The sequence below is a fragment of the Harpia harpyja genome, chromosome 14, assembly GCF_026419915.1.
Source record: "Harpia harpyja isolate bHarHar1 chromosome 14, bHarHar1 primary haplotype, whole genome shotgun sequence".
Taxonomy (NCBI): Eukaryota; Metazoa; Chordata; class Aves; order Accipitriformes; family Accipitridae; genus Harpia; species Harpia harpyja.
In genome coordinates, this window is record NC_068953.1 from 29,355,563 (window position 1) to 29,383,517 (window position 27,955).

General features: G+C 38.7%; 2 protein-coding genes across 2 annotated transcripts in view; both read right to left on the minus strand.

Moving 5' to 3' along the window:
- Nucleotides 1-10,976, minus strand: part of MYO5C (myosin VC) — a 37,287-nt gene extending 26,311 nt beyond the window's left edge. The window contains exons 1-12 of the mRNA XM_052808701.1: nt 10,862-10,976; nt 7,252-7,362; nt 6,173-6,338; nt 5,745-5,889; nt 5,176-5,332; nt 4,469-4,612; nt 3,500-3,581; nt 2,790-2,897; nt 2,138-2,244; nt 1,234-1,499; nt 719-800; nt 228-368 (exon numbers count right to left, since the gene is read on the minus strand). Of these exons, the coding sequence (XP_052664661.1) occupies nt 228-368; nt 719-800; nt 1,234-1,499; nt 2,138-2,244; nt 2,790-2,897; nt 3,500-3,581; nt 4,469-4,612; nt 5,176-5,332; nt 5,745-5,889; nt 6,173-6,338; nt 7,252-7,362; nt 10,862-10,888 (1,536 nt within the window). The 5' untranslated portion in view covers nt 10,889-10,976. The remainder of the gene's footprint in view (nt 1-227; nt 369-718; nt 801-1,233; nt 1,500-2,137; nt 2,245-2,789; nt 2,898-3,499; nt 3,582-4,468; nt 4,613-5,175; nt 5,333-5,744; nt 5,890-6,172; nt 6,339-7,251; nt 7,363-10,861) is intronic.
- Nucleotides 10,977-11,913: 937 nt separating this feature from the next.
- Nucleotides 11,914-27,955, minus strand: part of MYO5A (myosin VA) — a 106,048-nt gene continuing 90,006 nt past the window's right edge. The window contains exons 33-41 of the mRNA XM_052807508.1: nt 26,491-26,584; nt 23,280-23,426; nt 22,729-22,883; nt 20,633-20,722; nt 19,734-19,884; nt 18,605-18,887; nt 17,599-17,773; nt 16,155-16,235; nt 11,914-15,278 (exon numbers count right to left, since the gene is read on the minus strand). Of these exons, the coding sequence (XP_052663468.1) occupies nt 15,126-15,278; nt 16,155-16,235; nt 17,599-17,773; nt 18,605-18,887; nt 19,734-19,884; nt 20,633-20,722; nt 22,729-22,883; nt 23,280-23,426; nt 26,491-26,584 (1,329 nt within the window). The 3' untranslated portion in view covers nt 11,914-15,125. The remainder of the gene's footprint in view (nt 15,279-16,154; nt 16,236-17,598; nt 17,774-18,604; nt 18,888-19,733; nt 19,885-20,632; nt 20,723-22,728; nt 22,884-23,279; nt 23,427-26,490; nt 26,585-27,955) is intronic.

The window sequence follows — 27,955 nt, forward strand, 5'->3', positions numbered from 1 at the left end:
AACAGCAAAAATGCTTACTATCAATAAATACTCTCTGAATAAAGCACCTTCAGTGAGTTACGAGGCCTGATAATAACCAGTTTTTGTGTTTTCAAAAGACAAAAGTGGCTCCCTGTAGCAAATCATTTTAAGAAAGAAGGTCGTATTAATCCACAAATTTGCTGACTAGAGTTAATTCTCTGATGAGTCATAAATCATTGGTATAATCATCATAATTTTTAAATTACCAAGCACTCTTCATCCAGAAGTTCTAAAATTCCCATTTTAGCTTCAATAAGGTCAATGACAGGCTGGTTGTCATAGAAGTCTATTAAAGTCCATGGGATATCTTCCTTCATATATTCTTCTTGTTCAAGTTTAAAGACATGCTAGATATGTGAAAATTATGAAAATGTAAGGTTACGATTAAGGAAGAAAATAAATACGATGTGTGCATGTGTGTGATTGTACACATAAGATATAAACAAAGTATTTATATATTTTGTAAGATACTACATGTCTGCCTTGTAAGAAAATAAAACTCAGAAATTTTCATTTATATGTATGTGTGTATGTATGTATATATATAAAAATAAAAACATTTTTATCTATTACTGGATAGCCATTATCCAGAAATATCCATTACTCAAATACAATTAGCATTTGCTAATATCCATTATTGATAATCTCAAAAATGAAGCAAAATAGATGAAGAACTGTAACAAATAAAAGAACATACCAGGTTAAATTGCTGCTGCAGTTTTTCATTAGCATAATTGATGCAAAATTGTTCAAAACTGTTCACATCAAATGTTTCAAAGCTGAAACACATGTCAAATAAGAAAAAAAAAAATTCCCTTGACATCTTAATACAAATGGTAGTATCCTTGTGAGACTTCGGAGCTATCCTAATATTTCTAAGAAAATTAAATAGCCATAAGACTAATGAAGGTGCTAAGGCATTTCAAAACTTCCCTAGAAGTTAATGTTACCAGACATAACAGAGGAAATAAGCCAGAGTTAAATCTAAAAGTATCATATCAAAAGCTAAATTTAAACCTCATTCACAAAAAATACTAGTATTTATAGTTGCTGAACATTTTCACTACTCTGGATGCTAAAGAACTTCCATGACTGTGACCTTTTAGAAAAACTAACCCCTCCAAATTCATTACCAGCACAAACTGAAAAGTGCCTCTTATCAACTCCAAAGAAAAGGCACAACTTAAAAGTAAATTTGTTTGACATTCTTACCCATAAATGTCCAAAACACCAATAAAAGTATGTTGTTTGCCAGGGAACTGCAAAGCTTGGTTAATTCTTTCCACAATAAAGTCAAATACATGAGAATAGATCTTCTTTGCCAGAGCATCCCTTGCATTAACAGCCTGAGCTCTTGTCATTGGCTTTATTACAGTCTCTGAGGTAGTGATAATCTTTCGGTGGCACAACCATTGTGTCATTTTGTCACAATTTAAATCCAGAAGTTCACAGAATATATTGAGATGTTTATCTTCCAGCTTTAAAGAAGATAAATAAATATTATTAGATTACATTTAATACTTTAACTGTTGTGTAGACAGTGAAATCCTGGCACCCCTGACATCAAACTATGACTTTTACTTTTAGATAGACAAGGGGCTCTGTTCACTTCTTCATCTGGCAAAATATCAAGAAGAGCTAAAGCAAATAATACTGGATAGAGCTCCTCATATAGGAGAGAAAAACTTAGACTGGATGACATGCTTTGGATTAAGACTGGAAGAAAAAGTTACTTTAGTCTATGTTTAGGTGTCCTTGCTTTTTAGACTTGCATAGTCTGCTGGGACGCATTCTGAGCAGCTCTGACAATGCTGTGTTTCCTGTATCCTGCAGACAGTCCCAAATGGCTTTTCCAACAGCTGTCGATCAATTGGACATGGGGTTCTCATAGCCACATTTTGCCTTTTGTTCAGACTTTCTGAGCTTGGGCACAAAACAGGATTCGCATAAACACTTGCTGTGATTCTATACAGATGAAGATGGAGAAATCTCTCAAGTTTAGTATACCAGTTTTAATGCTACTCTGAGCCCCAAATATGAGAAAAACTATTGCTAAAGGACTTTTGGCATAGAATATAAAAGAAAACATTGGTATCTGAATGAGCTACTTCCTTACACTAATGGATGATCTTTCATCTCCAACAGCTGTTATTTCCACGTTGCCTAAGTGCAGGATTGCTGCCAGCATTTTAAAAACATCCATCTGAAAATCCCCCTTCAGACCTAAAAAACCAATTCTTGATTATTTTAAATACTCAGAAACAGTACAATTAATTAAAATAGCACAATGCTGGATTACTTGCTTTGTTGTGTAGCCAAGAATTGTATAGCATCTCTGCAGACTACTATACTACTATGCAAAGCCTTGGTTCTGCCTGCTTTCTGCCTGTCTGATCCGATGAGAGATTAGGCATAAACTCCCTGCAACTCCCCAAGTGCCAGCTCAAGTCTCATTTGGTTTCACGTATGCCATATAGGGGCAAAGAAGCTTCCAATTCCACTTCTGTCACAGCATGTTAGCTTAAGGGCCAATAAGACTCCAGCCTTAGTGATTTTGACCATTAACAATGAACACCAACTGCTAACAGCCATTTGCTCTTGCCTAGTACTTCTAAACCAGACCAACAGTGCAATGGATAAGCTATGAAAGAAATTATTTTGGTAATTACTAATAATGTTTTGGACATTTCAGAAACAATCCACCTTTGCCCATTTCAGAAAAAAACCCAATTTTTAAGTCTATTGAAAAGGTACGCCCAAGAATTTACCCAGTAAGGCAAACGTCTTCTGAGTCTCCACCATATTTGCTCTGTCATCAACTCCTTCAATTACTGTGCTGCCACCCATTCTTGTGTAGTTAAATTCTTCTGCACTTCCTATAGATAAGAAGCAAAATCTGTAATACTGGAAAATTCAGGACTGGGGATAGCCATTTCTTAAAGACTCTTATAACACCAGAAAATTAAAGATGCTGTCACACAACAGCTCTTCAGCAATGAGCTGGAGGTCCTCTTTTTCTGAGACAAATTCATGTGCCTAACTCAGTTAAGCTGACACAAATTAGTATTCATAATTCCTAGCAATCTTAATACTTGATCTAATAAACAAACAGGAATGAAGACTGAGTAAACATATACTTAAGGTCTGTTCCTCCCAGGCGGCATTAAAGCTTCTCTGTAGATAAATGAATCAAGCCCCTAAACTGTCATTATGGCATCTGTCACTACAGAAAGTATTAGGATAAGATTTTCAAAGACACTTAGGTACTTACTTGATCAGGCACTATTCAAGTTACTAGGGATTTGCTACCAAGTTCAATACAAGCAGGATTAATAGCTAAGTGACTTAAAAATGCAAGTCCCATTGTAAGTCTGTGAGAGTTATGCTATAAAGCACTTAACATCCCAGCATTTGAAAATCCAATCTTCAAAATACTGCACTGCAAAAATGAAGAGTAGGTTATTTTCTTGAGACCTACCCAACTTAAGATGCTTAAATTCAGGTTGCATAGCAGATGCACACAACTGATAAAATATATGGTAGTTTCTCTCATTCTCTGACTGTAAATTAAGCAAAGAATACCATTACAGAAAGAAAGAAAATAAAAACCAACAAAAAAACAACAAACGGAAAAATGTTCAATATTCAACACTACTGTAAAGACACAACGATACTTGAAGGCTAAATTCTTCTGCAACATAGTTTGGCAAAGAAATTGCCCAATATTAAAATGGCACATCTTAGACTTCAACAAGAGGTTTGAAAGTGATAAATTTAATTATACTTTATTTCCATTACCGATATGCTGAGTTCTTTCCCCAAGGCTGTTACTCTAATAATTTCTTCAGCTTGAACAACCATCTACTAGTAAGAACTGGCAAATACTGTAATGAGTAACTGTGTAGAAGTGGCAGCTGAAACACTGCACCATGGTAACTCAGAAAACTCTATTTCCAAACCATCCTTTAGGCAGCAGATACATAGAAGTATTTTTCATAGTACTTAAAAAGTTACAATACTAATAAAAAGTAAAACTTTGTAAAAACAGTTTTATAAAACTAAATGCTTTCTTCAGTAGATTATCACAATTACGCTCTGAGACTGTAATGAGTCACATGCAATAAGCTCTAGCCTTATATGCTGTTCCTTTCCAGATACAATTGGCACGTGTTACTATTGTGACTGAAAGCCACAGATTTCTCAAATACTCTTCACACTTATCTCAGGGAATTGTCCCTGAGATACATTCTCCACTTAACGTAAGGAAGAACATGGAATAAATTAGTTTCTTACTATAAATAAGATTAGCTCCTATTAAAAAAGAAATAAAATGCTAATTAGGTATACTATTCAGAACTTCACATAACATTTTCTATATGAAACCAGTAAAGAATAGTACTTTAGTAGCTATACTGACATTGGCTGTTTCTAACTTTATTTTACCCACCTGAAAGACAACTCTGGATTTCTCAAGAAGGTATGTTCTCATGTTAGCTCCAATGATTTGGTAACTCTGATCAAAACTGATTTCAGTGTATTTTCCAAATCGACTGCTATTATCATTCCGCGTGGTTTTTGCATTGCCGACAGCCTACAAAAATTATAAACTTTTAGAATTTGTTTTACTTGCATCTTTCATAAAAATAACTTTGTCAAAACATGACTCAACTACAAGTTCCTAAAATCAAAGGTGGTCAAGGATCAATCTCAGCACTGAGCTGTGAGATTTAAATTTTGAGGCCCAAATTTGAAGATAAGCCTCAAGTCAAATAGTATAACACTACATAAACTAAGAATCAGAGAAAGTACTTTTTCCCACCATAAGGAACCTTAACCAGTTTCTATTCCAATTAATAAAAACAAACAACCAACTGTTCAATACTGTTTTCTCATCACCTAGTTAACAGGATGTGGTGAGAGAAAACTCTGGAGGCAAACTAGTGCCTCCAAAGGGCCACTGGTAAATTAGGCAGAACCTGGGTGTTCCCAAAGCTGACTACCTCTTTCCATCAGTAACATTCAGAGGCTAAACTTCTAATTTAGATATCTAACTCGGGCAGATAAAACATTCCTAAAGATTCCAAAGATTCCCAGCAGCTCTCAAAATTCTTTCTTTGATGAGTACAGACTTGAAAGATACTCTCTGAAACTTACCTCAGTTATTGGATTGGATGCCAGTACTTTATCCTCCACATCTGCATTGCTGCTTGACTTACTCACAGTGGCAAAGTATCTCATAGTGTATCTTGCAGACACAGTCTTTCCAGCTCCTGATTCTCCACTAACTATAATAGACTGATTTTTGTTATTTCTAAAACCAAATAATCAGACAGTTTAAATCAGACATGTCTAAAATGCATGTATAAATGTAAGAATTATATATATGAAACAAATGTATGAAAACACAGCTGTGGTCAACTGTCATATCGGTTCCATCTTTCATCTGTTCTTCTCTTACCCCTCTTTGGCTGCAACCTCTAGGCTGATGTCATTGCTATTCACTCAGCTAAGACAGTGTTTTGCCCCTAATCAAGAATGAAAATAGTTACGAGTTCTAGAAATTCCTCAGCTGGTTAAGGAATTACTCCTCCTCTAGTTAAGCCACCCATTCAAAGGTATTCTTAACAGCCAGTGGCACATACACAGTTAAATTAAATGACAAATAACACTGACTGCCACTAGTCTTCAAGTGTTATTTATGGACATTAAACAACATACTGAACCTTGCCATTTGCTTGTATGCTTCTTCTGCCACAGCAAATATATGTGGATCCATGTCCCCCATGTTTTGCCCACTATATGCATGGATAATGGCATCTCCATATATTGGCAACTGTTTATAGGGGTTTATTGCAACCAAAATTATTCCTACAACCAAGTGTACAAAACAAAAATAAAACATAGGTTAGTTCAATGAAACGCCAGTTTTCGGCAACAACAGTTAAACTGATTCAAAGTAGCAATATTTTCTAAACTAGGTAGGAGATCCTGATCAACAAACAAGTCTCTACTCATACAAAAATGAGTTAACTTGAATGAGTTAAAATACACTTGAGGAAAACAGTACTCACATCATATTGCAAACTAACCCAAGATTATTATTTTTTATTTTAAGAAATTTTTTTTAAACCTTGCATTTTACTTTGCTTACCACTATAGGTGTAGATTAGCTTAGACTCCACAAAACGAACTTTAAGATTGTGTAGAACAGCTGGTTCATGGAGATAACTAAGTGCAGTGAGATCATTTTCACCAACAAGTATGTCAGGATTTCGTAGGGGTGGCAGAGCAGCTGGATCAACAGGGTAATTCAGTTCCTGTCAACAAAAATTACTTGAAATATCCTAAAATACATTATGTTTGCATAAACACAAATTAATCTTCTATTTTTAAACGAAGCTACAGGGTTGACAGAGCCCTGTCTGATCTTGTATTTCATCAGTTGCATACATCCCACTGAACTTAGGGGACTTAGAGATCATGAAAGTAAGATGGAGCTCTTCATCATTTATGAAAAAGAAAGCCACTTTCTCTTTATTTACAATATTTTGTATTGAAATCTGTAAAAATGGAAACGCGTTTAGCTCTCGAAATGCATGCATATTTCAAGTACAGATGAAAACGGTAGACCAGCTGCAACTGAATGAAAGTAAACACCTGGTCAGAACTTAAGTCAGCTCTAAAACCATCCCTGTAACCCTTCAGTTTTCTTCACACTAAGTTGAAAACTCACTTCTGTTTCTTTCAACAAATCCATTTAATCATATATTTAATAGTTGTCTTTACAGAACAGGAATGCAGAAATACAGAAATACTGTTTTCAAAATATTAAATTTGTAAAGAACTCAGATACTAAAATTAACAGATCTTACATAAAGCACCAACTTTAGGAAAAAAAAAGCAACAGCTAGCTCTGTGAGAGATAACTACGCCTGCCTTGCACTTCTGATTTACTTCGACTTTAGTTTCAGCGCTTGTTTCAAAAAGGAAGTGATCTTCAAGGTTACGTGTTCTATTCTAATGTTATACAGATAGTAGAATTGCACTCTTCATATTTTTAGGTAACAGCTGTTTACTGTACAAATTTCAATATGATAAACTTCTGGTCACTGCAGGATTAGCATAAAAGAAAATATGGACAAGTCATTTAGATCCTGTAATGGTGAGTCCTGTGTTTCTACATTAACATATCTCAGCAAACCCCACAATAATTAAGGCTTTCCTCCTTACAGTTCCATCTTCTAATTGCACATGGAGAAAACAGTCTCCAGTTTTGTAGTTTTTTGTGATTTCCGCAGACTGCCAAACTTCTTCATTATCAGGGATCCAAACCCTATTGTACTACAACAGAAAAACAAGATAATAGTTAGCTTAGCTATTATCATAATACCAGACTAGCATAAAAAATAGTTTTCAAATGTCAAGGGCAACCTAAAAGCTGAACTGGATGCCAGAACTTTTAGGGATTATTATTAGCTCTGTACAGCAGGCTGTGTTTTTGTGTTTTAGTTATTCTTTGTGAAAGAAAAAACTGAGAGCAGACTCATTTCTCAGACATGCTTGTTCTGCTCCTGGTTGGTGTAAAGTCTGCAGAACAACACAGCGTGCAGGAAGGTGAAAAAGGGCCAGACCGTTGCCAGGCTCTTCAAACCCTCTAACACTGAACAGAGAGAGTAAAATACACTGATTTCTAGGAGATTTCAAACGAGCAAGTACCAGAGAAAGCATCTCGCTTACCAGAATTTACACAATCACTTCCCTGAAATCAAGTATAGGATACTGAACTTAGAAAGCATTTTGCCGTAGGCACAAATGTATACACAAGGAAGACCCTGCACAGTTACCCTTCTTTTAATGGGACTGAAGTGCAACCTCCAAACATCTTCCCCTGTTCTAGGGCGAACTTCAAAGACTACTGGCAGGTTTCTTTCTTTACAAGCAATCAGCTGGCTTAACTGAGCTCAGTCCCATTAAGGTACTTCAGCTCTGCCTCAGGAAGAAAACACCCTTCCTAAAAGCACTTCTTTCCAACAGAAGCAGATGAGTTGTAATTTTCTTTTAGGTATTTGAAGAATTGAGACAACAGAATTACCTCTAGCCTTCTGAAGCATAAATGTTTGAATGTAGATTACACCGTTCGAACCATTTGGTTCTCCTGTGTTGGAGTTAAAATGCTGAAGCATTAGCAACATCTTTAAAGCTCTGCCCTAGAAGCTATAGGAAACACCCTAGAAACTATAGGGAACAGCATTCCTTAAAAGGACATAACACAGCTGGCAACCTTGATAAGTCAGGAATTTCTTCACTGATGTGGAGTGTGCCCTTCTCATCCTGCCAGGGTTTAACAAAGCGGCAGCATCCCTAAAAGCCTCCCTAATGCATCAACTATTAACATTGAAATCACTTCTGTTCAGGGATTTGCAGTTTGAGACCACTTCTGACATGCCACCATCTTCCTTAAATCTTGGTGCAAAATTTTTTTTATACCGTATAGTGTTTATCTCAGAGGGCAATGAAGATAACATTGAAGACTATATTTGGATGTAAGGAGAGGACAGGAGGAAGGACAGTGATGCCAGAAAAAAAGCCTGAAAATCACCAGTACATACTAGTACTGAGTTTGTTACAGGCCATCTCTGCTGTAATTAATTTGTGATAAAGTAACACTAGAGAGCACAGAACCATTCAGTCCCTACTTGCGCAAGCAACCATGCCATATAATCTTCTTCTAGCATCTTTCTGTTTTGATAGCCAGAACCCTTTGTTTAATTCCCTTACCCTAGCTATATTCACAGTCGGCTGAAACTAACTGTGTTTAAATAAACCCGTGAGAACTGCTGCAGCTGCTTACTTGAGAAATTAACATTAGTCAAGGATTTCATGAAGTGTTAGCATACCCACAGATACCTTGGAGACTCATATACCTTCTCATTTTGGTGTTGCAACTGTTGTTTTTGGCATAAATGACTTTTTTCCTCTCTAATTTGGAGGAAGCCCTGGAAGCTCCAGCAGATCCTCAGAACACGAGGGTCTCTGCCCCAAGAAGCCCACTGAACACACTGCCAACGGTGGGTGCCTACAGAGGTCCCTACAAACTGCACTGTACCTCAACAGTAGCTTTCTCAACTCTAACCCCTGAGGATCAACATCAAACTATTTAGGGTAAGATGGACTTTCGCAGGGACATCCTGCAAATTAGCTTGGGTTGCCCAGTGACCTCTCCAGTTGAGTTTTCAGTTATCTCTAAGGATGGAGATTGACCTTTCTGGTCAACCATATGCCAACCTGGCATGCATGTCAGGTGATGAACACTAATGGAAACCTCAGCCGCTTTCAGGATACCTCTTTGCTGATGCCTTCAGTATGATGGCATTTTTTCATGCAATATCCAAAATCACAAAGACGTCTTCTAAACAACCCCAAGCCACAATGATGACAATGTTTTCATCTATCTGACCAAAGGGAGAAAAACCCAGCTTCACAAGTATCTATTTAATGGGCAAATGAAAGAAAGACATGGTTAAATTAAATCAGTTTTAACTTTGCTTTTTCCATGTGTATCTAAGTACAAATTGACTTTTGTGTCATTCCTATGCTACATTGGTTTCCTGGCTTATAAAAAATACTTATCTATTCACAGCTGTTAAACTGAATTCTTTACTTGCTGTTATTCTATGCGAGTCAAGAATATTGCCACCAAATAGCCTCAGGGGCACATAGCGTGTTCCCATGTAAGAAGGTGAACTGCACGAGGTCACGGACAAGAAAGGGAGGGAAAAGCATGTGATCGAAGTACTGATTCTTCAGAAAAGGTCTCTGCAGTTCCAGGAGCCTCCACTGGCAAATGTACCCAGCCTACCAAAGTTTGCTTTCTCCAAACCCTGCCTTGCAAGTAAACAGAAGAGAGTTTGCTCATTTTCGTATCAAGTTACACCCACACTCCTTCCTCCCCTTCACCTGCCTAACATTATTCCTGCTTAAAAAAACCCCATTTGTTCTTTCAGCTGCTCCGAGTGTGGTACCACGGCAACAAGTGAATAAATACCACTGCAGCACAAGGCTAAATAGGAGTTTATTATGGCAGCTGCTTTTGCGATAGAAGAGATACGGGCTTATAAAGCAGTAATATATGCACGTTAATTTTGCTATTTAAAGCTAAGCAAACAAATTACGTGTCACAACGCTGGTGACTAGAGGAAAAGTGGGAAAAATTGCACAAAAAATACAGCAGCCGCATTAAGGAGGAAGAACCTTTGGTTTTGTACCAAGTTCTGCCAAACGTACTCAATATTCGCGTAACAAAAAGCGAGCACTCCGCGATTGAGCGGCTGGGCAAGCGCTCTGAAACTTTAGAATCGCCTAATCGCTGGCTAGCGCATCAGGGACCTCCACCTGAAGTCTCAAAAAAGAAGTCTTTCTCTCAGAAAAGAAGTATCTTCCCACGCTGCCCTGGGATTTCGCAGCCCCTCCGATGTGCTTTAGCTCCGCTGTCCGGTACAGCTGACGCGTCCCCTCCCGTCAGGTCTAGACCCGCGAACTCTGTCAGTAACGCAAGCGGGTCAACATTTTACCGCGCCGCCGCCGCGACCCCAGAAGGCACAAAACCCACAGGCACACCCCGGCGAGGCCGGCGTTGCTCGCCCGTCCCGGTCACCCCTTCCTTCCCCTTCCCCTTCCCTTTCCCTTTCCCCTTCCCCTTCCCCTTCCCTTTCCCCTTCCCCTCGCGGGGCGGCCGTCGCCCCCTCAGCGGGCGCGGGACAAAGCGCCCCCGCTTCCCCTCAGGCGCCGCCCCTGCCATGGCGGCCCGGTACCCCCGAGGGCCGCTCCCCGCCCCGCTCACCTGGGTGTAGAGCTCGGCCAGCGCCATGGGGCTAGAGCCGCCGCCGCCGCCGCCGCTCCGGGCCGCCCGCGGGAAGAGAGACGTGGTGCGGCAGGTTCCGCAGGCGGCAGGTGGCCGCGACGCCGCGGTCCGCCCCCCGCCCCCGCCCCCGAGGCGTGGGGAAGCGGCCCGGCTCCTGCGCCTGTCCCACCCGAGGAGGAAGGCGGTTCCCCGCCGGAGGCATGGCTGAGGCGCTCTGCTCGCCTCGGTGACCCGCAGCGCCCGGTTAAAGCACTCCTGTGTGCGGCCTTCTATGCGGACAGCTTGCACGCTAGCTCCTCATTTTGACAGGTACATAAGTACAGTGGAGATGAGGAGTGGCCCCAGTTACCATATTGGCAAAGCTGGCATCTTGGATGCACCTTTAGGGGTTAGGAATAATGGCCACTCTAGCTGCCAGAGGGATCACGAGGGGAGCCATTCCTGACCGACTAGGGAAAAACAACAGAAACATTCATCACCTTCCATAAGACACCATGAAGGAGTTTCTCCAACAAACTTAGAATAAGAGAAAAATAAACAACTCGGAATGCATTTAGTAAGCTTAGGGCACTAGTAGGCTTTATATTTAAATAGCCTTCCCGAGGAAGAAGATTTGAATAAACATCGTACCAGGTTTTGGCAGGCGGATATGTGCCCACGGGCCCACCAGCCCTCCCTGCCTGCCTGGCACCAAAGAGCTTTCATGGCACAGAAGACAATGTTTTGGCAAAGTACAAATCTTAATTCTTATTTCAGTAACAGTTAATATTTGGTGACCAAATATCCTAGCGGAAGTGGGTTATGTCGAACAAAATGTTTTCAAATATTTTCACAGCAGTTTATGGCACACTGTTGGTATCTGGGTGTGTATTTATGCAATCCTCAGATTTTAACCAACTCCGGTGGTAGTCAACGCTAAGTCTGCCATGAAGGCAGAGCAAACCCGTGTGATCATCTGGGGACTATGCCAGCACGCAGCTTATGAACAACCAACCAACCAAGCAAGCAACCAAAAAAATCCAGAGCAAATCTTACAGTTGTATTTTTATTTGGACATTTTCCAGTGATAGCTATTAAGCTACAGTTTTTATGATGCATACATTTACTAAGTACAACATCAGACACTACAATAGATCAGAGCTCAGGTAATTCTGACAATGTTTTGGTTTTCATCTATGTACTGTAGTGGCATCGAGTGAAAACCTATGTTTAAAGGCTTTTATTTATCACATGATGTATAGGTATCTTAAAAAACCCAAGTGTTTACTCATAGGTTTTGTACGCTATTTGAAATGTGTTCAGTTTAAATCGAATTACGCAGACCTTCAAATTGCAAATGCTGGTGTTTCCAAGTTGGGAACAAATGTTATTGGATATCAATCCACTTTTCAGCATTGAAGTTGATCATATTTTTTTCCTGTGATAGATAGAACAGACTAATCGCATTTAACGGACTTAAGCACTTTCACATTCCATCCCAAATTGAAGTCTGAGAGACTTTCAAAATCTGGATAGAAGACTGTGTCCTAAATATCAGAATAAAATGATCACTGGAATAAAAATACACCAAACTGAATGAGGTAATTATTGTGCAAAATCTCTAGAATAACTGTATATAATTCTAAGGGGTCATTGACAAGTATTTTTCCAGCATCTGATAAAATCTATCATAGCAATAGATAATAAATTAAAATATAAAAGATATGTCCACATTAAAAGAGCATAACAATGATTCAAAGGAAAAAAAAGTTGTTAAAATAATTCTGCATTATATTCCATGGTTAAAGAGATATTAGTCCTAAGGTGAAGGATATATTATACACTGACACTAAAATTTTACTTCTGAAAAGTGCATGTAAAATACTGCCATGTAAAATGTTAGATGAATTACCAATTACACATCTATTCCAACTTAAAAATATTTTCCTTTAAAACATGTCAAGCAGCATATACTTTTAATGTGATATAAAAGTAATACCAGTCAAACCACTGAGTTTGAGGATAATAACTATAAATTACTAAACACTACTTTTTTTAAGGAAACAAGATACAATAAGGCTTTTTACAGGTAAACAAACTTAAAAAATAAACAAAAATACATTTAGGCATACATTTTAATAGAATAATGCTTAAGTAGTGGATACATTTCCTGATCTACAGTATGAACATACTGTAATGCCAATTGTTTGTTTTTCAATAGAAGCAAAAAATTTGTAGGTCAGCATGTTCTCACGTATTTTCTTTCCTAACCTCGTTACTGGATGTGAAGTCTTTCCCGTTACATTCTCGCAAGTACAGTACCCCTAACAGCCTGAAAACTACATTATACTTTATTTGGAGCCACTTAACAGTAGCCGTAGTTTCAGAAATCAAGTAACATTTGAAAGAAGAGTGTTTGGTATACCATGCACAGGAAAACAATCTAAATCATTTAGCAAAGATCATTCAAAACATTTATGCAATGCAGTATTAGGTTCTTGGAAGTACTGGCATGATCCATCAAACATAATATGGGGCATACACATTTGAAAATAAGACAACATGAGCATCTTAAAATGCTACTGACAAAGTTTAGGTTGTCTTTACTACCGATTTTAGCAACCATACAAACAGCATGTCTACCTCTCAAGTAAAACATAACTGAAATGTTTCAGTTTGCTTGACAGCAATTTTTTTTCTGTGAGTTTGCAGGCAGATTAGTACCAAATAGTTTGATAGTGTACCTCTAGATTATTTCTCAATATATTAAAAGAAATGAATGTTAATGCTAAGCTGCTAATTATTATAATACATAAAAAAATATTGCACAATGCAACTGAACAATGTGTGTGGCTTTTTTTTACATGTATATTTGAGCCATACACCACAAACTACCTGTTTTAAAGTTCAGAATTGGAACCTTAAACAAAGTTTCTATGCTTATGTTGCACATTGTGAAATGTGAATTCCATATAGCAGATCCAAGATGTGCGAGACAGAAAAATCTTTCCAGTAAGATGTGCAATATCCAAAGTAACTCAGTTTCTCATTATGCACTCTGGATCTCCAACCATTAAATCAGCATGAATCATAGTCAAATGACAGCATCATAGTCAAAACCTACTTAACGTTCTTGTTAGTCAACCTTTCAAAGAATGAGAGCCTTGGGCTACTGCAGAAATTTTCTATTAAAGTTTTTCATCTCAAATTCCAGTATGAAAGAATACTTTTTTTTTTCTTTTTTTTTTTTTTAAGTGGCAACAAAACAAAAGAGATTCTACTGAAAATACACACAGTCATCTCTGGGGTCTACAAACAAGTAACATTAGACAGACTACAAAATCTAAATAAATACTAAAATCATTATTGACTTCTGATCATTTCCTTCAAGATACTGTATTTTTAGCTAACTACTTTTAAAAATAACTAAAGATGTAATTTCCAGCGTGCTACTTGTGCTTAGTTACCATTTTCCTCTACAGGTGTTATTTGATACCATTTGCAAAAATCCAGTTAAAGTAACAGACTGCATTGGACTGTAAATAAGGTTGACAACAAAAAATGAAATATCTTATTTTTAGTGCTTAGTATGATACTGTCATACATTTAAAAGAACACAATATGTAGCAGTGATTTAGTATGCTTGGCAAACCACAGTACTAACAAATGAACACCTAAGTTATAGCATATAGTGAGCTATAAGACTTATCACTAGAATTTATGTCAAACTGACATAAATAAGGAAGTGGTTTAAGAAATCATTTTAAATATTGCCAGTTTGTGTTTCTCCATTCCAGTTTTCACAAATTAAATGTAACAGGCTCCCAAGTGACTGTGTATTCTACTACAAAATGCCTTACTTTCAAGTCTCCCATGTTCAGGACTGTGACTGTCCCTGTTGGTCCCTGCCTATGAGAAGATTACATATGGAGTTTAATTTACATTATTTAAATATGTTACTAAAGATCTAAAAATGTCTCTAGACAGCTGAACACACAATTTTTGTCCAAGCCCGATTTCCATATTCTGGAAATGTATGAATCAGTGATGTCCTCATAAATGCAATGACTGAACACAAATGCACATCTTTTCTATTAGCCTTCAATCTGTGGTGCTGTTATGTAGTTTTCCAGCTACTTTTACTACAGATCTGGGAAAATATAGACTGTTCAAAAAATGTGTTATCAGTGGCTCACTATGTTTTAATGGGTAAAGATATCAGGCAACCGATTCTCCGTCTAACACTGATGGTACATCCTTGGGATCAGACACGTGATATGAAGCCCAGGCCCAAGCTGGCTGGGATCTGAATGGTTTCTAGTGCCAGAGAGGATGGATTAAAAGGAAAAGTAACAGGAAAGATGTGTTTAGCATCCATGAGCAACTGAGGAGAGTCCTTCCTGTCTCGCAGACGCATCTGGAAAGATAAGAAAGTGATTACATGAGCATTTAGCCACTTCATTGATAATAATCATCTTGCAAAAGGTAGTATTTCATCTGTGCTTACAGATACACCTGTGTTCAGACACACACTTTATGCTAACTTGACCAGACACATTTGCAACAATTGTGCCATTAAACTGTAGTTACTTTCGTCATTTTCGGTTCTGCATATCTTCCCCTTACAATGCAATCTGAAGATATGTAGATTCCCTGCAAAAGGAAGAATTTGCCCACCATCTGATAACTCCATCTTTTAGTAAGTGCAGTTATAGTTTTATCTCAGTTCTACCTTCCCAATCTCCCTTATCCTGCTAGTAATATAAATTGCTTTCTAACAGACCAGAAAGATCATCTTTGTTTCTTTCATTTTGCTCTACTGGCTGCTTTTCTTTGGAGTTTTCAAAATGTTTCATTTTCATCAATATATATAAAACTAGAAGGGCTAAATGAAGAACTTTGGAATGAACAGAGGCCTCAGTTTTCAAAGCAGTTGGAGCTTCTCATGCAGACACAGGTCTGACAAAAGCAAATTTGCATATATAAATGTTGCCACTTGAAAAGTTGGCATACAAGCATGTTTACATACACAAAGACGTATAAGCACAAAACCCTCTCACCTTCCAAAAATCTCATACATATTGACAGGGAAACTAACATTTTCATGCAAGTCTTGGAGGCAGTAAATTGTGATTGCTTAAAATTTTAAGGCTGACATCACCTTTTCAACATAGCTAAAAAGCCTAGTTTACATCAGATTCCTGAATGTATTTCAGGACACAAGCTATTTTGGCTCATCAGAGGGTTTCTTAGAAATAGTCAAATGATTTTTGATGAAAAGATATAGCCATACCTGTATTGTACGTATAAATGATACCAAGACTCTCTCTTCAAACTCATTTACTGGAGTATACAAATTCAGAACTTTTACAATCTGTGAAGAACAACAACCATTCTTAGGTTCATTTTACTGATGAATCAACAGATGCATCCATGGTTACTAATAATATACTTTTAAAATAAGCTATTTTAAAAAGAAAATTCTTTACAAGTATTTGTTACTTTTTGCTTTATTGATTCATACAGAATTCCATCACCTTCTTAATGCTATGTTATACGACTGCCTGCTTCAGAACATGTGTTCTTTGGAGGTAGAAACTCTAAATTTCTACGTGTGTGTGGAAAATACCAAACTATGGAAATCAGATGAAAGTAACTAATTGTGTTCCTAACCCCCCTGGAAACATGCTGTACTTCTCACCCTAATTTTGACCCTATAATTATGACCTTCTGTAGCTTCCACTCAAGAGAGTCTTACGACTTCACTGTTTTTCAAGAGAGTGAGCTATTTCTCTAAAAATAGGGCTAAAACCACCAAAGGAAAGAACTGCATCACAAAGACTTTAAATAATAATACGGGTTAAACTTGTAAAACTTATAAACAATTCTCTTTGTTTTTTTACATGATTCTCTTCCAAAAAAAACCACAACACTTTTTAACAAAGTTAAAACACTTGAAGCACATGGAATTCTAATTTCAGTACACAACTAACAGGTTTTCCTGCAATGTGAATTACTAAATAAAAACAGCTATATCAATCCAACCGCAAGTGCTGACACCACTGTGAAAGAAATAGAGAAATTTCTTCCTTTTCCTGATGGCAATATTCAGTAATCATCAAAGATGTTGTATTGGGTCTGGCTGAGATGGATCCATTTATTCCTGTACATGCTCTATGCAAATATAGCATGGTTAAAAAAAAACACAACTTATCTGTACAAAATCTAAGCTTTCATAAATAGAAGCCTTCAGCTGTTTACTGAGATACACTTGGCTCGGCCTGCTGAGGCTAATGGGTACAGTCACTTAACACCTTTGTTTGCAGACCCCGAGACAACAGGTCTGTGTGAATTGTCCATTAACTTAACTGGATACTAACCCTGATGGCAGAAAGATCATTTCTTAGTATCCTAGGCAGAGCTATCCAGAGTACAGAGACTTCTTTGAGTGAAGAGTTTTCTCTAAGGATTTTCACAAACTGAGAGACTAAGTATAGTACTACACACTGCACAATCTATTGAGATTTGTTGAAAATAAATCTTGAACATCAGACTTCAAAAGGGTCTGACCCTTTTTTTACCCCTCCACCTTCATCTGTTTTAGTTGTACTAATGCAAAACACAGTAAGAAATCTTTGATCCATGTGCAACAGCAGTGCAGGCAGGCATAGCAAACACCAACAGAGCAGAGAACTGCTCAAAAGTGACAGCAGAACAGATAATGAGAGTTTGCTTACCTGGGCAGTAGTCAGTGCATTGCACATTGAACAAATGGCTTCTGCATCTTCATCTGTTTTCTTTTTTACTTGCAACAATTGTGCAGCCTGGATGAGGGGTTCCAGTGTTTCTTTAGCCCCACTATTCATCAAATTTTTATCACGTAGCCATTCCTCCAGTTGACTCACATTGTATCTGTACAAAGAGGTAAAAGTATCAAGACATTAATGCTTGATTATGGCTAAACTGAAAGCACGTGCAATTTCTTTCCCAGTGTTTCTTCTTTGTTCTTACATGTTTTTCCTTCACACTTGTTATTTCTTGTAATTTTGTCTTCACACTGTTTCCTTCTGATTAAGGCAGGAAATTTTGATTTTCAAAACAGTTAGAAACTATGGCCAAAGACTTCCACTAACTAGCTTTTCCCATTTGTTTTTGTTCCTTTTAATTGCAGGAATGTGATGAGTGTAAGAAGAAAGGCAAATGAGATTTTATCTGTGCAAATGTACAGTGAGGCTTTTCAAGGGACTGGAAATGCCTTGGCTAAATTTCCTGGCATATGCCAGTAGAACGCATTGGACAACTGATGCCAAATGCAGGAACAGAATAAGATGGCTTTACCGCAGGATGCAGCAAACTACAGTGTGGATGAACACAGCAGGGATCCACTGTACCGCGAGCATACAAAAAACACAGCAGGCATGTTTGCTATTCTTCTCTAAAAGCTCAGAAAACAACTACCAACATTTCACCTACAGTTCTGATTCCTACTTGATGATGAAATACTTTCGTTTTGCTTCTACCACATTTCCTTGAAAGCCAGGTACGATTTGGCCTAAGTTAACCAAACTCTTTTTAATTGAACCTCACAATATCAGTTTAACAGCATCTGCAACTGTTTGTGTGTGGAAAAATAAGTACTCAAAATGTATCTGCTATTCCATTAAAATGATGTTCAGCAGTGTCAAGAGTTCACTAAGATTTCCAGCAGCACATTCAAGAAAAGTGTAACATGAGCTCTCCCACCTTATCTGCATTCCTTTGCTCCACGAGCACATGTCCTTGCGCAGGAGAAGATTATTAAGCGTTACAGCCCCAATGATGTAGAACATCTGCTTGACAACCTGTTTGATCAGCTCCGGATCCATTCCGTGCTGACACATCACTGAATGGAAAGAGTTCAGCTGCCGAATAATGGAGTCCAAAGTGTAGGTTCCTTCATCGGCAATGCTGGATGTTCTCTTCCGCAGCCCTGTTGGTTTCACCCCTGAGACACCTTGGATAGTCTCATGCTCCAGCATTCCTGAAACTGCATTTGATTGACAACATTATTATAATGACTGAAAATTGCTGATATGCAAGCATATTGTGGAAGACAGCAAAACAGTATTTACACAGGAAGAGCAGGCTGGGCTTTCTGCTAGCCACACTCTACCATGATTTCCAGCAATTCTGTGTCCCACTATGTTCTGCAAAATCTAAACTTACAGGGTTTTTACAAAGATTCCAGCATGTGTGTTTGAAAGGAAAGTCTAACTCTAGCTCAGCAAAATACTTTTTTCCTCCCATGGTCATATAAGCAGCAGAGTTAGCAAACCAAGAGCTGTTCCATTCTTCTAAATATTGTGATCAGAAAGCTTAGTGAAAATTTGTGTGAGAGTACTGTCTGACAAGAAAAATGAAAAGTACTTTTAATGAAAAAAATATCTCTGAATGTGAGCTTCATCACTGCTAGCTATTTCATTGCTAATTGCTGTCCGTAATAACAACAAACCATTTTTCTCCATATTCATTTTAATTATGAGTTCTCATGTAAATAAAGTCTAATTTTTCCATGGGATATTTCCTAACAGACAGGGCAGCAAATATCAGACTGTCCTAACAGTTTCTTCCTGTAAATGCATGATATATGACAAGCATGAATAGGGTATATTGATTTGTTCTGTTACTGCCAGAAGAAGCAGCCACAGTTCACTTTTTCCCTCTAATCCAACCTGTCCAGCATAGTCCTTGTCATCTATAAACAGAATACCACAAGAACTGTTAATGAAAGTCTACTGGTTAGGAAGAGCTACAAGATACAGTATATTACCACCATCACAATTTTCCTTTTGGTACTGTGGTGTGAAGTTTAAGGAATTCAACTTTGCCTTACCAATCATTGGTTGCAGAATGTTTTCCAACACTCGGACAAGTTGTTGGTAGATCTGAATAGCCAAATCACTCAGTACTTGTCTGTATTCAGCTAAATCAAAATTCGTGAGGCAGTGTTCATTTTGACGAGGTGTATTATGCTTCATAAACCCCTGAATTCATAAAATATCAGAAATGAATGCTTATAACAGAAATGAATGCTTCAATGGAACACAATAATATCACACAAACCCAGTATTTGTATTTTTTCATGCAACTGACAAATAATACTTTCAAAATAATAGTCAGAGACCCTCAAAACTTTAATTTGGAACTTCTTCTGATTGAGGCTAATGGTAGGATTTGCTTTTCAATTGTGATTTGTGCAACATCTGCTTCCTTGACTTGAAACTTCAAGTATCGGACACAGGAACAAACTCTGCCAACTTTCTGGCAGGTAAGACCCTTCCCTCCTACTCCAGCATGAGCGTTCTCACCTGGCCATTTATGGCCAAAAGCCCAGTTAAGTTTGAAAAAGGAATTAGGCATACCACAGCTTCCAAACATAACCTGGTCTGCCATACTATGGTTAAAAGACCTAACATGGCCTTCTTCACAGGCAGTGCCGTGAACCATTACTAAACAACATAATGCTAGCAGCCAGATTCTTCTACTTAATCTGAGTTAGCACTTTTGGGAGCACAATGTCATCTAGCCTCTGGGCCCCCAGCCTGCAATAAGGGAAACTGATTCAAATCTTACCTCCCCCTGCTTTCCACTGATGTCATCACCATCATTCTAAAAAGTATAGCCGTTTTAAGAGACTTTGACTAGTTTTGAGATATTACAGGAATTTGTTTAAGAGCAGTGTTCTCAGTAGTATTGCAGAGCAAAAGAAACCAGAGTAGGAGCACTGCTTACCTCTTCTCCGCTATATTGCTTCAAACAGTGCAAAAATCGGCAGGTGTTAGATAGCCAGAAGGATACTGTTTCGAAGTCATCACCTCTTTTCTGAAAATAAAACCAAACACATTTCAACGAAGACTGGTAGGAGGAGTAAACTAATAAAATGTTAGCTAAGCAATTAAACACTTCAAATCCACTTTCTTATAGCTACTTAGATTCTGATGTTTTGCAAAACTTTTGTGTATTTCAGTAACGTATTAGAAAAGCAAGGGTTTTGGCAAAATACCATTAAACACCATCCCTGTTTTCTGTAGTATTTTTCAAGAACTTTCAGAATATGATTTCCTCCACAGATATGATCTTTCTGTGTTTTACAGACCCGTCCTAACTGCTCTGTGCAGAAATCACAGGGCAATACGACTGTATTCCCAAAACACCCATTCTGTGGCCCAATGGCTCTTGTGAAGAGCCCAATGGGGAGGATGGGAATGATGCAGACCCAGGAAGAAGAGCAGAGAACAATTCAGTTTTCATGAATGTCACTTACATCATTTTGGCAGCCTGATACAGAAAACAAAACAAAACAACAAACCCTCCTCACCAAAGAACACAGGATCTAGTATATCTTGAGTAATTAAAATTTCTAGAGCTCTATAGCATGCACTTCATTCACTTAAAAATGTCCAAAAATATCTATGAATATCTAAGCTCCTGCAGGATTGCTTACTAAACATTTTTTCAAAACTTGTAGCTTGATTAAATGCTTGGCTTTTGAGCACATCTGTCTTATTTAAATACTAAAAACCTCCATGAAGCATAAAGCATATTTATGCCTTAATAATGCTTTCAAGATACCCCTGGCCTAAACTCTCCTAGCCAACTCATTGCAAAGACTTTAGGCAGTAACATATTATCATCAATGTGATCTCTAGGTGAAGCAAATGAGGAAATCTGTGAACCAAAACTGCAAATGAAACATTTTAATTAAGCGTTCTGAAGAATCATAGAATGGTTTGGGTTGGAAGGGACCTTAAAGATCATCTAGTTCCAACCCCCCCGCCACAGGCAGGGACACCTTCCACTAGACCAGGTTGCTCAAAGACCCATCCAACCTGGCCTTGAACACTTCCAGGGATGGGGCATCCACAGCTTCTCTGGGCAACCTGTCCCAGTGCCTCACCACCCTCACAGTGAAGAGTTTTTTCCTAATACCTAATCTAAATCTACCCTCTTACAGTTTAAAACTGTTATGCCTCATCCTACCACTACACTCCCTGTTAAAGAGTCCCTCTCTGGCTTTCTTGTAGCCCCCCTTTAGGTACTGGAAGGCTGCTATAAGGTCTCCCCAGAGCCTTCTCTTCTCCAGGCTGAATAACCCCAACTCTCTCAGCCTGTCTTCATAGGAGAGGTGCTCCAGCCCTCTGATCATCTTTGTGGCTCTCCTCTGGACTCGCTCCAACAGGTTCATGCCCTTCTTATGTTGGGGACCCCAGAGCTGAACGCAGTACTGCAGGTGAGGTCTCACAAGAACGGAGTAGAAGGGGTGAATCACCTCCCTCGACCTGCTGGTCATGCTTCTTTTGATGCAGCCCAGGATTCGGTTGGCTTTCTGGGCTGCAAATGCACACTGTCGGGTCATGTTGAGCTTCTCGTCAACCAACACCCCCAAGTCCTTCTCCTCAGGGCTGCTCTCAATCCACTCATCGCCCAGCATGTGTTTGTGGTTGGGACTGCCCTGACCTATGTGCAGGACCTTGCACTTGGCCTTGTTGAACTTCATGAGGTTTGCACGATTAACAAAGACTCACTATGCAAACTTTGACTACATCCAAAACTTTATAAGCGTAGGTTCAGAGGAGGAAGACTATTCAAAATAAAAAGAAGGTAGTTCTTTTTCCACTAATTCAAAGCATCTGTGGTATTATATGGATAAAATGTTATCAATGTAATTTGTTGGTTGTTAAGACAACTTTTTTGTGACTTCAGTGGGAGGAGTTTACTGATCAGAAATCCAGAGCCAATTCATTCAAAGCCATTTCCTCACTCCTCTAACATAAAATCAAAACCACATTTAAAATTAACGTTTTTCTAAACCAAGCAGACTAACTAACCTTCAACACTTTTTTGATGCCATTGATAGTGGAAGTCAACAATGACCGCACTTTTTGGTCATCATTAAGGTAATCCGCATGGCGTACACACATGAACAAAATATATGCTGGTAGTCCTGGAATCAGGTTGACAGCTACCCCACGTGGTTTCAGCTCTTGGGAAAAACAAACACACATTGTTTTGTTAAGCGTAAAGTCACTGGAAGTTGTTATATGAGGTAATTGCAACCTCCCCAGTTAATAGTGCATACGTATCTATACATGGCCGGTGAAAACTAAGAACAAAACTAAGAAGAGCCCCTTTCTTTGTAAATATCAGAACGGAATAAAAAAATATAACTGCCTGCTAAAAAAATATGCAGACACATTAGTATGTACTATACTGATCAGGAAGGATGATCAGATTACAATAGACACTTAGGAATTTTAGATAAACTCAACACTGTCAAAACCAAAATAAGCTATTCATTTCATAATGCAAATTCTGTGTTCTTATCATTCATTGTTCAAAGTGTGTGGGAGCAGAGGCTGCAAATGAGAAAGATGCTTACCTAAAATAAGATTCTTGACAAGTTTTTGTTCATCTTCCTTCTTATATTCTAACATCCCTTGGAAGTCCTTTTCTTTCCGTGGAATGTTAACTGGACGAATAGGTTCATCAATGATTTGTCCAGGTGAGATGTTCTCCATCTGGCCCACTTCAGAGCGGAAATGGAAAGAAATTATATAAACCAAAGCATGCCAGAGGAAACTATGACATTTCTAAGGAAGAACTCCAGCATATACAAGTAAGAAATGTTTTCTTTGGTTCAGTATAACACTTACCAACAAAACTCCCATTAAACAAAAAGACAGATTGTTGATAAATATATCTCGGGGTGGCATTCTTCCTTTGAAGAAGAGTGGAAGTGTGTGAATAGCAACCATTAATACAACCTTACTGCTGATTTCCCAGATTTTATCATATAAAAGCACAAAGGTGAAGCAATAGCTGTTAATCACTTAATCCCAGATTAATACTGCAAAGGTCACTGTTAATTGTTCTGCAAAATGCCAGTATTTTTCAAGCTTCATGCCTATTGTGGTAGATTTACCTCTACCAGCAGCCAAGTACCCACACTGGCTCCAGCAGGACAGGGGAGAGACTATTAAAAGCAAAAGTGAGAAAACTCATGGGTCGAGATAAAGATGGTTTAATAAGTGAAGGAAAGGCGGGGGGAAGCAAAGCAAAGGCAATCACTCACGACCCCCCACAGGGGGACCGATGCCCAGCCAGCCTCCAAACAACAACTACCTTGTATGCAAAAAACGCCCTCTTCTGGCTCCTGACGTTAGGTAGGATGGAATATGGAATATTCCTTTGGCCAGTTTGGGTCAGCTGTCCCGGCTGTGTGCCCATGTGCCCTCCCACCCCCCAGCTTACTGAGAGGGCAGAGTGGGGAAAAAAGAGAAAACCTTGACACTGTGCAAGCTCTGTTCAGCAACAGACAAAACACCTCTGTGTTACTGTGAGAGACTGAAAGAGTTAATGTCTCAAACATTGTGGTGGGGCAAGTTCTGCTTAAAGACAAACCCTGCACAGCAAGGAGCCACGGTGAAAAGCCCATCAGCTCAGACACCAGCAACAGGAGGGGGAGGACGTGCTGGAGGGTACGCAGCTCCCTGTTCTGATACAAAGATCAAACTATGGCCACGTCTGCAGGCAAGGAGAAGTTACTCCCCAAATGACCCCCAATCCCAAAGGCTCACAAACTGCTCATTAGCCTGACGCAGCTCCCTGTTCTGATACAAAGATCAAACTATGGCCACGTCTGCAGGCAAGGAGAAGTTACTCCCCAAACGACCCCCAATCCCAAAGGCTCACAAACTGCTCATTAGCCTGACGAGTTCAGGTGCCCGCCCGAAGGAGGGGCAAGGATGATAAAAGGACACAAACCGAAGCCCCGGGTGCGCAAGCCCACTGGGACTGGGCCCCTTGGCTGACTGGACATCTCGGCTGACTGAACCAACGCTGGACCCAGGACCGGTGAAATCTTTCTCTCTTCCTTTTTCTCTCTCTGTCTTCTTCTCTCTCTCCTTTTCCTTTTCCACAATCCCTACACCTCATCCATTTCAAGATACAAACCACTGACCAAGTCTGAGACTAAGAGTAGATTCAGCTGCCCCTAGACCCTTCTCTGAGGAGGAGTCTGGAAAGCAAGGGGGTCTGCTCTGAACCTCGTGACTCAACAGGAGGGCTCTCCTTATTCCCTGAATTGATGTATACGGTTACCCTGGGTTACATGGTTTACAGAAGTAGTCTTATGCCAATTCCCGTTGTGAGAAACCCTGCCACCTACTACCATGCCTCCCCAGTTCAGTTTGCTTCTGTCATAAATAAAATCTTTAACTGATCGTTTGGTGTCGTTTCACCTTAATTTAGCCCGAGGGAATTTCGAATTAAACATGACTCCCTGGTCTGTCCAGTCTGGGTCGTGACAGTTACTAACACTGTTTTAACCACAAATCCAAAACACAGCATCATACAGGCTGCTATGAAGAAAGTTAACTCCATCCCAGCCAGACCTACTACACCTTTCTAAGTTAATTAGGTAATTAACACAGACAAAACTATGTTTTCATAAACATTTTCCTACTCCATATTGTGTATGACTACTACTGTGATCTTTTCCACAGTAGTAACCAAACAATATTGAAAGACTTTTTAAAAACAAACTTAGTTTGAGTAGCCTTTCAAAAGGATGTATGAAATATCCACCTTGTTGTGTACAGTGCCTCACGGTATCACATTCAACACCTACGCTCCACCTGATTAGGTTGCTGCATGCAATTACAAACTATTGCACATTCTGTAAGTGTGCTAAATGTATGCACCTGTCAGATGGGGTAGAAAATGCAGAAATCCAAACTGGAGCTCAAGGAGAGCTCCCACTAACTAAAGGATAATATACTCCTGTTAATCCAGGTTTAACCTGGTATCCCTGTTCTTTTCAAATACTGAAACACTGCAGACTACACAGTCACTGATTTCATTCTTAGTACTCAATAAAACAACTCATTAGGCAGTAAGCTTGGAAAAAGCAGATGACCATAAAAAGCTTCTGAAAGGTTAGGACCAGGATTATTTAAAAACAAATTCATACTTCAACTTTATAACATAATTAATTGCTTTTAGCAATTAAAATTACTTTACTTATACAGAGACATAATAAGCTCTCAGTCTCACCAGTCCTAAGATCCTAAGGCAAATCACACTGATGCCCATAAAAATAAAATTAGCTTAGTCCATATCTCAGCATTCTCATATTCAAGTTTGGCCAGCAGCTCTGAAAGGAAACCTCAAGTGGAGAAAGACAGTCTCAGCATTCTTGGCTCCAGTGATATAGAAATTCACATTCAAAGGAAAACTGGGTCTATTATTTCTGCCTGGTTCATATTTAGTATTGCTTTTGTCTTGAGAAAAACAGATACTGTCTTTGAGTACACGAACAGCCCAGGTAACATTCCTTTATGTTCAAATGTTCTCCGCCTTCAGAGAAACACCAATGTTCTTTACTCATCACTTCAAAATATGACAAATCTTCTAAAGGTTTATAAAGGAACACACAGAGCACTGAGCGTACATCCTGTTTCTGGAATCATTTAACAGACACTGACACTACTGAAGACCTCATGCCCTCCCGACTGCTAAAACAGATGGATATGATGACAAAGGGATCACAAAAAGTAAACCAAAATCTTTCTCTCAAAATACAGAAGTACCTTCAAGTTCACCGATCTTCTTAGCAAATACTTTCAACTGTTTCTTTAACTTGCGAACAGTTTTGTCTTGCTTTTCAAGCTGCTCCATTAAATCCTATAAATTAAAATGAGATAAAGATTAAGATATGAGAAAAATCCCATAATGTGTGACAGAGACAAAACCGGTGCTGTTAGAATTACAAGGCAGTGAGGAAAGCTGAACAGTGGTGCCATCCTCTGGCTGAGGTTTGCAAGCTGGTACGCTGCCTGTAACACAAGCCAAATATCGCAAATATTATTATGTGCAGCATGACAAAGGCAAAGCTCTTAGGCAGGTATATTCTGTAGACACTCGGAACTACGTCAGTTCTTACAGCAGAAGACATTTTGCTGCCAACGCATCTCCCTAATGCTTCCTCCCTGCTCTTCCAAATGCCTCACGGAAATAATTTTCTTTATTATTCAACAGCTACCCTGTATTTCTACATCATTTATTCATGTCTTCAGGACTGACTCATTATTCAGACCTATCCATTTTATAAGACAATAAGAGAGACACCTGCAGAAAGACCATAACTTGCACTCAAATTTACCAAAATCAAACATTCAAACATACAACACTTCTTGTGACGCTCTGCCATTTCCCTATTGCTTGGTGTCATCACATTTCCTTACACTGAAACTGGTGTCTTACATCTTTTTATTCTGTACCTGAACAACATCTAGCACCTAAAGTCCTACTCTTGAAATAAACCTGTATTTTTCTTTCAAAGGAGCACTCCCCAGAAATCTATCTTTGAATAATTCTGTGATCTATGGTAGTGCATTAAAAAAATAATCATGTAATTAAAAAAGGGGAAGTCTTTCTAAAGGAAGCAAAACCTCAAGCTCAAAAAACCTGAAAGCCATTCCAGGTTAAGGGTCTGAAAGCAGCTTAAAAGAAAAATGCTCTTTTTCAAGCGTGATTCTTCATGGCACTGGTAAAAACGTAAGGGACCATGAGCTCCTTGTATCAAAAGCATCACCTGGGAAACTACACCTCTTGTGAGGTATTGAAAAATATTAGTGCAGCATGGGCAACAACTTAGAATTAGGCACAAATTGTTCTTAATCATGTAGTAAAGAGTTTACAACGCAATATATTTGAGCAGTAAGATATTAGGCCTGTTGAAAGAACAGAATCAAGGCCATGCTTCATATTCAAAGCAGTGTTCAATTTTACAACAGAAATCCTGCTAGTAACACAATATACTTGCTGTCAGATATAACAATTTCTCCTGAAATTAATAAAAAAAATATATGTAAGTCCAACAGACTGTTTCAAATGTATCAAGGAAGGGATGTGATTTCTGAACAACAAATATGTGAGGAGGAATAAAGTTCTTTCTATGGTTCCTCTAAACAAATTGACCAGATTTCACATCTCATTAAGATTCAGAATCTCATAAATTATATTCTTTCAAGCTTACATATGGTGCTATCTTTA